The sequence below is a fragment of the Coturnix japonica genome, chromosome 6 (assembly GCF_054131305.1).
Source record: "Coturnix japonica strain WE chromosome 6, WE-NBRP24, whole genome shotgun sequence".
In the NCBI taxonomy this organism is placed as follows: domain Eukaryota; kingdom Metazoa; phylum Chordata; class Aves; order Galliformes; family Phasianidae; genus Coturnix; species Coturnix japonica.
Genome location: NC_140668.1, coordinates 25337946 through 25350756, shown reverse-complemented (window position 1 = coordinate 25350756; position 12811 = coordinate 25337946). Strand labels below are relative to the sequence as shown.

Genomic DNA, 12811 nt, shown 5'->3' with positions numbered 1-12811 from the left:
AATCAGAAAATTAGCAATGGAAGAGATGCATTATGCCATCTATTACCTGCCAAAGAAGGATTCGCTCCCTATAAAATATTTCCCAATGTTTCTACAAGGATAGTAATTCAGCACTGGAAATCCCATTACTTTCAGCTGAGTACAGTTCTGGAGGCACTATCCTTCCTTATTTCATTCCACATAATCTGCACTCCAGAGGAAAGATTCAAATCTGACTCTGGGAAAATTTCCAACCTGAACACATCTCAACAGAAGTACTCTATCCAGAACTGGTGACAAAAATCTCCAGTGCCTCCTCTATCACAGAGACAATGTCAAGCAAAACTTGAATGTAGGCATTACAATGGCCTGGTCCAAAGAGGATCTGTTTTTCTCCCATGTGCACAAAGACACAGCTATGGAAATCTGCCAGCAAATCTGTCCTTGAATGGTTTTATCTAGGTTTAGTTCAAAATCATTAAATACTAGTATTATGTGGCACACAGCTGCCATAATTACACATCAAAGACACTGATGTTTACAACAGGCCGCATGAGTGTAAAGGCTCCAAAGCAGAAGACACAAGAGGCCTTTTTGGTCCAAAAGAACACATTCCTGATAAAACAAGGCAGCTGCACAGCTGCAGCTTCCACTGCCTTTGCCAGGCCCTGTATTACCCAGCTGCTCAGCAATGAAGAGCATCTCCTAAAGACTATGAGACTTGGCGTCACCATGCTTGAGATACTCTAAAGCTCTATTCTCCCTTCCATAAATCAATGCCTGGTTTATCCATTCATCCTCAGTTGCTGTGAACATTCTTCCAAAGCAGCTGAAGATCTAGGACCATGTATTTTCAGCATGTATGCCCAAATCAAACTTCATCTCCTTAGCATATGTAAACACACAAGTATCCCAATCTGACATACTGAAACTCATTTTTTCTTTGCTCCTTGACAGATTGTCAACAAACCAAAAATAATCTTTATTGAATGCTTTAAGTTTCAGCAATGCAGAGGCTGTGATTATGTTATTATAACTGGGAATTTCTAGTGTTCCCATTTGGATTACAACTACTACAGGCAAAAAGGATTTGTTCAGTATGTCCAGGAGGCAGAGTGTAATACTGTTCCTCTGCCCCAAAAGGAGCAGAATCAGACCCCTTATAAGCCAATCATCTGTAATAGCTAGAAATAGCCCCTGCTTGGCCAAAAAATGGTCTCACTCTACCAACAGGCCAGCTTCACAGAAAGCCAGCTCTGGACCCTTCCTCCAGAAAACTGCAGAGCTGGCCTCAGCACTGTGGCCTAACAGGTTTGCCAAAAACAGCATTCCCCTCTGCTAGCATAATCAGAGCGCTCAAGTATTCACCTCATCTCAGTGCTTTCAAAAAGAAAAACACATTCTCAAAGCAGTAAACATCCTTACAAGTTCCACAGTGTTCACAGCATCCTTACTGTCTTTGGCTCACCTGTGCATGTTGGCTTTCAGCCACGACCTCCACCTCACTTCTGCTTTTGTAAAGCAGTAACCACACAGGGCTTGATCCAGCAAGGAACCATTTTAAGTCAATTTCAAAATCAGCAGAGCAATTCACTGTTCTTTGTAATCTGAACAAAATAGAAGTATTCTGCATTCAGATCCAGTCGGTCAAAGAACTATGCAAATACAAGACAATCTGTTCATCTGCCTCAGTCCTTATCTAACATTCAGCAAAAACAGACAATTGTTTAATTGTTTCGCTCTGGAACAGATTTGCCTGTCAGTCTTGCAGCTTTCAAAATACCAGGCAAGCAACACTATGATTCACTTTTGGAATTCAAGAAACAAAATGTCTATTTTGTTGTGTGACTTCTATGATTCATGAAAATGATCCCAGCTGTCACATTACATTGCCATAAGGGGCAAGTAGCAAAAAAGGAGGTCAGATCAGGCAAATTCTCTCAAAAAATAATCTTTCCTTTTCCTTCAAACCACATCTGAAACCAAATAAATAAATGGGAATACACAGGGAACCACTGAGCCTTTTACTGGATCAGTATTTTCAAAGCAACCAAAATGTTTGACTACGACCCAGCAATTTGATCCCTCTATATAACTGCATATAGTAGTAATATTACAAATTATAATGGCAAATATTATGCTAAAATATAATGTAAAACACCGAGCATAAAGTTGTATGAAATCTCTCTATATATAATATTAAAATTTAGCCTGTTTAAACATTTCAACATTTTCAAAGAGAAATGACAAAGCCAAGTATTTCCACCATTTCCTCAATAAGAGGAGTAGAAATAAAAACACTTCTTACTCAATCAAGAAACAAAAGGAAATACAACTCCGGCAAAGATTCCCTTTCCAAGAGAAAACCTCACCATTTCAACAAGTCCCTCAAAATGTGTGCTTTAATAAAAGCTCCTGTATTCAAGTCTCCATTGGCTCTAAAAAGTTTGGAACTCGTGCAAATAGAAATTATTAGTGCTGACTCAGCCATAAATCAGTTCCAAATTTGACTAAGAATCCTATAACCTGCATCTGTAAAGGAGCTACTTTTATGAATGCAGTGTTGGAAAGATTTTGTATATGGATCTCCATTTTATATCATATTAAATCTACTTTGCTGTCTAAAACAAGATAGACAAAATACATATTATCATTATCTTTTACTGTATTTTGAATGCACTTTAAAACTTCCCTAAGAGCAATTAGCTAAACACCTAATTTTTCTCCTCTTTCCTAAACAGAAGATTATGTGATACACTGATATATTTTTGTACACATTAAAAATATATTTGTGCTTGCAAAATGAGAGTGAATTAGCTTACCACTACATTAATTATTAGTACCATATGTCTGATTTAATGAATACATAATTTTAATGGAGTGAGAAAAAACAATGCGCTTTGCCAGTTGCACTGTTCTTCATTTCAAACACCATCTTAATGCAGTACATGGCAACTAATTATACTTGCAAATGCATTTCAAAATGATTTATTTGTCCTAGCTAATACTGTTTGTTCACAGTCAAACGTCTGTTAATAAAAACACAGGAATTTATCATATGACATTAGAACTGTTTCTCCACGTTTTGGATTAAAACATATGAACAAATCACTCCCAGCTCCTATGTTTCTGAAAGGTTTAATTATTCTGGATACTAAGGGGTAATGATAACTTATTCTCTGCAAAAAAATCATATGCCAGTAGCACCTTGATCTTCAGCAACATAATAATGGTGAAAGCTGCTTGACCTGAGAACATAATAGCGACAGGCTTGGTGCAAGAATGATTCCACTAGCCTGCTCATCCTTCATTTTATGACAATGGCAAAACTCCTATTTTGTGGAGGAAAAAAGTTGCTTGTTCTGTGGAGGAGGAAATAGCAGTGCCATTTTGAGTGCCATAGGCCCTCAGCACAAAGCTTTGCCATTTGAAGATAATTTCAGCTTTTTAAACTTTATGTCAAATGATGATTCTACTTACACATAAAATACCCAATAAATTATCCTTTGCATTTCTCTAATGAGCGCTATTAGAGCTAGCAGTTTCCTTTACAACCAAGCTCACTTCCAAGCAGACTGATACACCATTATTAAATTTGAACCTCTAGTCACTACAAGAGTAATTGCAAGAGCAATCCATGGAATACCCATCTCTGCTTCCGTCAAACGTTCATCCATCTGCTCTACACACAACAGCAGGAGAGCTCTAATAGTTTAAATGCTCTGTAAAGAGTTTATTTGTGTAATCAAAGCGCAGAACACATTTTGTTCTGATGCAAAAAAGCAACATGAACTCAAAAGCAATCAGCATAAGCAATTTAATCTGCAGTCCAGCATGCAACTTCTTATGCATCTGTTTTAGCAGTAGATTTTTAAATGATTCGGTTTTGCAGTCACTGTAGGAAAACAATTATAAGTGTGTGCTGCTGCTAATGTGTATGTGTATGTACGTGTATACATGCACATGTGGCCTTTGCCAGAAATGATTAGAAACAGATGTGCTGGTGAATTAGTTCATTGTAAACCTCGTACTATTTTGTGTTCTGCTCAGATTCATGTGGAGGACTGTAAACCCACGAGGAAAACCCACAGGTCCTCTTCTTGTTGCTACATTCTGGCCTGATCTGCCAGAGAAAATTGATGCTGTCTACGAGTCCCCTCAGGATGAGAAGGCTATATTTTTTGCAGGTACTGTTTTTAGTTCTAAAATGTAATTATTCGTTTGCATAAATGCTGCACTCAAGCTCAGGTTCCTCTGAGTTTTAACTAGGTCAGGGAACAGCCTGCCTGAGAGTAAGCATAGCCAGTGGGTATGGGTGGCAGATGTCAAGTATCTCACATTGAGGACATTGCAACAAAGGCAGGATCTGAAAGGCTCTGAACAGCATACAGCCCCCATTACAGCAAAAGGGAGCCAGTACCACCCAGAAAGAAGCATTCAACAACAAGCAGGACTAAACAAGAGTTATTACCTAATATGCAAAGCAACCCAACATTTGTTCTTTCTGCTTCCTCTCATGATAAGCTATTGTCTCTGTGCATGTTACTTGGGAATATTACATCTTTAGTTCCCATGCCTCTCCTGCTCTTCTCCTTTGCCAAAGACTGACTTCTACTCTGGCATCCAAGGATCTGCCATGGTAGCTCACCAGCAGAGGACAAAGGGGCCATGCTCACTGCCTGCACCAGAGGGATGATTTTAGGCAGCGCTGCTCTGGCCATCCGGAGTCACACATATGGTTCAGCTGCACCAGCCAACTTAGCAGAGCTGGGAGGCTGTTTCCAACATGAAAAACTGAGCCAGCAAAAACTAGGCTCCAGTATCTACCAAAAACATGACTAAACATCTCCAATCATATAAAAACCACATGGCCCACGCTCCTGTACATTTTCTGTACAGGACGGAAAAGAGTAATGGTAATCTATTCCATATGTCTCAAAGGCTATTTCCTTTAGTTTACATGGGAGAAAAAAAGTTTTAAGATGTTTTATTTCAGCCAAGTCAAAACACTTCAGAAGTTGGTTATACTATACATAATCCTATTACATGTGCATCACTCTCCTTTTCTTTATATTTTCCAGAAAAAAAATATAACTAATCCACTTTAAATAAGAACTATTCAGACCATCAAGGACTGATGGTTTGAAAGTTGCCTGTAACTATTTGTGAGTGAGAACCACCCTTTCCTCCTGAATGGTGAAGTGGTAACTTCTCAGGAGCTCAAGTACTACATTTTACAGCTCTCTTGTATTAAATACTTTCCTTCCCACTATCTATACCACAAAATCCAGGAAATATTCTTTCATGAACAAGTCTTTCCATGGCTTTTAGTGAATCCCATTAGGTGTTTACTAAGTAAGTTACAAATCCATGCAAGGAATGTAGAAACAGACCTCTTCCACCACAGCGTATTTGGAGAGAAACTAGAAAGTGTCATATGACAAAGAAGACAACACAAATATGAATTCAGGGCAAAAACTCCCTGCTAACAGCTCAATAAAGTTGCTGAGGAAAACAAACTGAGGAGACAAATTGCTGAATAAAACAAATAGAGGGCAAGCATGACTTCCTGCATTTGACCCACGTTGATCCATATCTGGTTTCAGACCACCTTTATCACACAGAGGATTACCAAATAGTAACTATTTGCTATTAGTTTTACAATGCCTAAACTATACTTTTTGGCAATCTCTTTGGCTCAGAGCTCAGAAAAATGAAACAGACAAGAAATAGGAAACAAAAGCACATTGAAATGATATATTTTACTGAGAGGCAAAAGCAGAAATTGTGAACTCAGTACAGCTGGGCTCTAATTTAGTATATCACAGACAGAAAAATGCTAGAAAGACCAATAGTACAATTAGTACAATAAAAACTGCCACATCCAAGTATAAAAGAAGAAATATTTCTATATGCCTGATTAATAAGCAGTTTGGTTTTTTTCCCTTTCTTAGGAAATGAGTACTGGGTTTATACAGCCAGCAATCTGGATAGGGGCTATCCAAAGAAACTCACCAGCCTGGGACTACCCCCTGACGTGCAGCGCGTTGATGCAGTCTTCAACTGGGGCAGAAACAAGAAGACATATATTTTCTCTGGAGACAGATACTGGAAGTAAGATACATGGAAGAGGTGGTATGCTGTTAGACAAGCTCGTATCTCTAGTGTTGAATGCACATTCAGGTTTGGGAGGCGAGAATTAAACTCAGGGTTTTCATCGCTGGCTAACTCAAAATGCAGGCTGCTGGGACGGCACTGACAGAGGTGATGAGCAAGGATGGTAAGAGAGGATGTTGACCTGAAAGATATGGCCAAGAGAGAGCTTCCATACAGTAGCAGGACATTAGCATGTAATTGAGGTAACAGCTTCCAAGGGAAGAGGAGATTTGGGTGTCCATATCAGACTGCCCACCACTAACAACTCTTCCCTCCGAAGCCCTGAGTCTGAACTACTATCCCAGTCAGATCCAGGCTCTTAAGAGGAGCACGTTGGCTCTACTGACAGCTCAGAACTAGTGGGATAAAGCTCTGACAGGACTTCCTAAACACCGAGGTGATCACCAGTCATCTGAAGCTAAAAACCGGATTGCCTTTGAAATTCTTGCACTAAGCCAACAGGTTTCAAGGTGCTCCATGCAAAAGAAACAACCATCTGTGACTAATAAAACATGCTGCAGATGACTGCAATCCCATTGGCAGTTGATGTACCAGTCACTAACACGTTTGTTTACTAAAAGAGTTGGCACTGAGGTGATCTGAACAAACAACAAAAAGTCTACCAGTACTTTGGGGAGAATCTAGGCTTCTATTTGTTTTGACCATCTTTGATATCTTTGTCACGTTTCCAGTACCTCACAGGGAAGTTTTGTCATAAGTAAGACCACAAATATCCACAAAAGTCTGTATATATGTAGTTGGGGTAGGGTTCCTGTTCAAAAGACTGTTCAAGATGCAAAACATGATGTAACAATCAACTAAACTCATATGGCATTCTATTATCAAAAGAATTCTTAGACTGCGATGGAGACTAAACACCCAAATCAGTATGGAATCAAATTGTGTTTTTATAACCATCAACAATTTGACCAGAGGCTTTATGTTTTAGGTAAGTAAGGCTAGCAAGGGCCTATTCTTAAGGAATAAGAATCAGATGCATGGACTTGCTTAAGGTTATACAGCAACCTGTGGCAGAGCTGTGCATTGAACTACATTTATCTAAGTTCTTTTTCAGGGCAATTGGACTGTAATCAAGCTGGCCAGTAACCTGCTGCAAAAACACACTGTGCAGGAAAGATATCAAGACAGATCAGGAAAGAAATGTCTCGAAAATGTGCAAAGATGAATGTACTTGGAATAAACATCCTAGATTGTGCCAGACAAAGTGTGTACTAAATGTATTTAATAGAATTTCAATATCTTAACCACTAGGGAGATGTGGCACAAAAGATAATTATAAAAAGCAGACACTTTGGTGCTTTGAGGAACTGGGTGCTGCCTATCAGAACAGGTGAGATGAGAACAGGAACATTAACTGCAGCTTTCACTGTCAGAGATCTCTTCCTGGAACAGGACTTCACTCTAGGAATGTAGCCATTAAGCAATAGGCTGAAAGTTGAATGTTGTCAATTTATGAGTGAAGTTGAAAAACAGAAATATCAACCGTGAAAAGATTCACCAGGACATAAGTCCCTTCCGAGACACAGTCTATATAAAAACATAAGAGAAATTAAAACTGAGTCCATTTTACATGAATATTGATTTCATATTATCAAATTGTATTACTGTCTTTTCTATGGCCTAATGGCTGGAGATTCCTGTAAGTAAATAGCACATCATTTCACAGCTGCTCATTAATCATAATATTATGACAGAGCACTGGAACAGGTGGTGATTCCTACCAAAAGCTACAGACTATGAGTTAGCAAAACTGCTGGTCTGTACCAAACATCAGTTTGATTAACTGCACTCCGGGGCCCCCAAGTAATTCATCATTCCAGCCACAGGCTTTATTCCTATCAAAGTACCTTATCAACTGCAGTCACTGCAAAATTCATCATTTCTTAAGAAATAAGAACAATCTGAGGTGGTTTTTATCTGTTCAAAGATGAAAACAAAATATTTGAGGAAGAAAATACATCTAACAGACACGACAACATTTGAGTCTGTTTTATTTTATATGAGGACTCTGCCACAGAATTGAAATAGTTACATACCATAATACTCTCCTTGCTATTATCACACTTGTTTTAAATGGATTTTCTGGAAGCCTTCTCCTCTCCCTTCCTTCAGCCCTAAAATCCACATTAAAATCTAACCTTCATATGTCATCAGCTGCTTGAAAAGTTGCCTTCCCTAGAATTTGGAATTTTGAAGCTACACTGGTGAAAATGTTTTGCTAATCAACAGAACAGTGAGAACTGCGTTTCCAGAAGAGATTTCACAGGGTATAAAATGTATCAGGAATAAGAACAGTGAAATGGAAACAATGTTACAACCTCAGTTATCTTTTCTGTTTGATTTCTTCACACAATCACAGAATCCCCCAAAAATTAAGTTAAATTTTTACATTAAGTACAGATTTGTAATGTATGGGTATGATTCACTTCAGGTACAATGAAGAAAAGAAGAAAATGGAGCTTGCATCCCCAAAATTCATTGCGGATTCTTGGAATGGAGTTCCAGATAACCTCGATGCTGTCCTGGGTCTCACTGACAGTGGTAAGCTATAATCTAAGTCAGTAACTCTTTTATTTGTCCCCTGTGACACTTACTGAATACTTTAATTACTTGTGGTCCATTAATGAGGGCCAAATTGCCATTCAGATTTGCAGGCTACTTGTTCAAACAAACTTATCTATATTTTTCCACTGAACATCAGTTGATAACTACACCCTACTCATCACAGCTTCAGCTTTTTGAAATGAAACATTTATAGAACACAACTTCTAGAATATCTGTATCCAAACAAACAATAATAGTTTCCCTACTATCTTTTTGCAGAGCTTATTTAATTTCAGTTTGCTTTGTATCAGTTACTTCCATTATACTGAGCACTGTGCAAATACTGACGAGAAACGGTCTTTAGTAGAATTTTACCCCTTTGCTTTCCTGCTGTTTTCTTAACAAAAGTAATAGCCATAATAAGGCCATATATGGCTCTTAAGGTGTCTTAACACATCTTAGTGTTTTCTATTTGTATGTTGTATTGGTCTAGAAACCTGCTACACAAATGTCAGGCTGTTACATAAATGAAAAAGTTAGCCATGACGGATTCACTTTGAAAACCTAAAGAAAACCTGCATTTGAATCTGTGACAATTTCACATCAATTTTGGCATGGGGAAAATCAACTTGCTACTTTATCTCACACAGCTGGGCAAAGCAAATTAGTGGCTTCTGCCATCCAGCATCTAAAGCATTAAGGATGCCTTAATGCCAAAGGCCATAATCAGGCCAGGTCCAGTTGCTTGAAAGCTTCCCAACTTCTTGACTACCCTTCAGGCATGCAGATACAGCAAAATTTCTGCATCATCTTCTTCTGGCACAGCCAGAACAAGAACTTGGTATTCCCTTGATCACAGGCACAAACAGGTGGTATTTTCCTCCCCACATTTCTCAATCATAAATTATTCATTTATTTTACCCTAGCAACTGCAGCTGAGAGCTTGGCCCAGGGTTTCCCATGGCCTCTTATGTTGCTCAGTTAAGTGTAATTATCTGGAAACATTGCTAACAACACAAAAGTCCCAACTTGATTACAATTTCAACATCCATTTCGCCAGCAAACATTTCTGCCTGGAAAGTTCTGACTCACAGAATGGTTTTAATAAGAAACAACAAAATAAATCACATTTTTAGTGTGTGTAAATATTTCAGGAGCTCTCATAGTTCATTAAGATTTGTGAAATTAAACAAAAAAAGCCCTGATCAGAGATTTTGTGCTCTATAATTGACTGAGTCTATCATTCTGTTTACCTTCACAGGGTACACCTACTTTTTCAAAGACCAGTACTATCTACAAATGGAAGACAAGAGTTTGAAGATTGTTAAAATTGGCAAGATAAGTTCTGACTGGTTGGGTTGCTGAACTGTAGAATATATTAATAACCAAATATTTACTTTTTTTGTTATATACCTTATCTGTAATTAGAAATAGATATGAATGTCAATTTCTGGACCAGTCTGGTACTGGCACCTAAACATTAAGTACCAGTACTGTACACATCTGATAATTTAAAAGTGTTTGCCTCCTCAACATACAAAAGATGTTTACGTATATGTTCTGGTACAAGTTTTCAGTTTTTGTGCTAGTCATAGCAATGCTAGTAACAGAACACGCACGGTTCTATATTTCCTTGGTGCTTGGAGAAAGCATTGAAATCATTGGAGACTGGATCAGGCCCCTGTGTTTTATACATCTCAAATAGCCTCAAGTAAGATGTACCAGCAGTGCACTTTGATTTTTTTTTATTTTTTTTGTTTTTTTTTTTTTAAATACAGCTCTTTTATAAATAGATGGTTTGTCTTAATGTTTTTAACCCTCTTGCGAGTTTGATCATTATTCCATTTATTTACATAATGATACAGAAAGACTGTCAAAGGCACAGGTTGCCTCGGGATTTGATTTGTATTGATGCATGATGGAATCATGGCAAGAAACTGTATTAAAGTATTGTTTTAAAGTACTTTCTATTTTAAAACCTTAGTTCAACTTAGCAATTTGCTTCCTGCACTTTGTTACTACTCTATAACTTGTCTATACAGACAGAATGACTCAGATTTTAAGTCAATGCATTATACACAGAAGTCAAGTATTACTGTTTACCTTGTTTTATTTTTCTGTTCTTTAGAATATTGAGTTTTTGTTTGGTTAGGCTTCCTGCTTATGCATTGGGCAACAGAAGGTGTTCTTTTCACATTTGATGAAATGTTTCTCATTAAAAAAAATAATAATAATTAAAAAAAAAATCCAGAAAACAATGTCCCAAACATGAAATGCCAATGATACAAATAAAATTGAATTACACTGTCAACACTTCTAGTGGCTGCGCTTCCTTGCATCATTTGGAATTAGAAATGAATATACCTGGGAAATACCTGTTGAGGGATGGTCAGTATTACTCCAGGGTATAACTGTGTACCAGATTTAGTCAGAAATCTGGGTTAACTTTTCTATCACTTCTATAATAGAACTGCAGCAACTTGCATTAAAGAGATGTTGCACCTCATGCTCTTACAGAGGCCACTGCCTTTTCAGAACAGTTTACAGCCTATTATCCACACTTTTCCTTTCTTATTAGCAGGCTATCCCACTACAATGTAGAAAGATACAATCAGAATACAAATTGTATACATAACTTACAGTGAACAAAAATTTGAGAAACAGAAATTTAAAACTTTACTCCTGCACATGGACCAAATACTGTTTGGCCAAGGAGCTTATTTAGCTTCATGAAAGTACTTAAATGTACTTCATGCAGCTAAGGGCTGCATCATGCATGTGGTCAACTCAGATCCTTCTCAACATGTCTCTCACTGAGTTCACAGCTCATAAAACTGGATAGTAATCAGCTAATACTTGAACCAATAATCAGCTGATAGCTGATGTCCTCTTCACACTCAGTGGGGTATTTCTGTTGTTGTTTTGTGGGTGGGTTTTATTCTGCTTTTTGGAAGGGGTTTGTTTCTTCTTCTTCTTGGTTGTTTTTTGTTGTTTGTTTTGGGAGGAGGAGGTGGTTCCAACAGTATTGTGAGAATACTGCTTCTGAAATGGCTACATTTGCCAAATAATCTGCACTGCATGTTATCCAGACATAAATCTACTTACAGAGAACTATCACGAGGATGAAGCAGTGCTATTTTCACCTATGCCAAATGCAAAGATGGCTATCTCCTGAGAATCCTTGCTCTCTGCAGCAGTCACTGACTTCTCAATTAGTCCTGCACCAAAGTCAACAGCTTTTTGCCCTTGAGCTGAAGGAAATTTTCTACCAGTTACTCGCAGGACAGGCTCCGGGCACTCAGTAGCACAGCTCCAGTCCAGGGCAGTGGTTTAGTAACCGCTCTGTCATAACGCATAAAAGGCAGCCAATGCTTCAATGAAATACCACCATTTAAATGCCAGTCTGAATTAAGAATCACACCTAACATTTTGTATCTCACTAACACTGTTTTTGTTTAAAATGTATTTTCTTCCTGCTGTTTTCTCAAGATTTAACCAGGAAACAGTTACCTAAAAATTTAAGCAGTTAACAGAAAGTGCTGTTCTGTAAACCAGGAGAACGTAAATCCTTTGGGTTGATTTCAGACAAATTATTTCTACTTACAAACATAAACATGCAGGTTTTTGGCAGCAGAGAGAATGAACGAACATCCTTCTGAGCTTGGAAGAGGCTAAGCCAACAAATGACCGGGCACTGGGCACTGTGTCATCTTCTGCACAGTCTGCAGCAAGGTGTTCTTCCTCAGACTGCTGGCGATAACAACCAGAAATTCAAGATTTCAAGACTCGGGAGTTTATTTGTCCATAGACACAACAGCTGAGTGTGCAAGCATTCAACAGGTCACAACAGCTTCTACAGCAGCCTAATGAACACTAGGAAAGCTTTATCCTCGTTGCCTGCTGATAGAACCTCTGGACCATCCTTTCACCTCTTTTTTGCAAATGCCCAGATTCCTGTTACTCTTCTAACACTTCAGCCAACTTGCCCATGCCCATGCTCAGACTGACAACCAACAAATCACTCTGAAAAAGATACAATTGAAAGATTGCACATCACAATAGTCCCACGTTTCCTTTGCTAACCCTGCTGCAGACTGCACAATGAACTGGA

The 12811-nt window shown here is 38.3% G+C and overlaps 1 protein-coding gene across 1 annotated transcript in view; it reads left to right on the top strand.

Moving 5' to 3' along the window:
* The window catches only part of MMP2 (matrix metallopeptidase 2), a 31729-nt gene extending 20718 nt beyond the window's left edge, over window positions 1–11011 (top strand). Inside the window, exons 10-13 of the mRNA XM_015873862.2 lie at window positions 4030–4166; window positions 5934–6093; window positions 8588–8697; window positions 9962–11011. Of these exons, the coding sequence (XP_015729348.2) occupies window positions 4030–4166; window positions 5934–6093; window positions 8588–8697; window positions 9962–10065 (511 nt within the window). The 3' untranslated portion in view covers window positions 10066–11011. The remainder of the gene's footprint in view (window positions 1–4029; window positions 4167–5933; window positions 6094–8587; window positions 8698–9961) is intronic.
* The last annotated feature ends 1800 nt before the right edge of the window (window positions 11012–12811 follow it).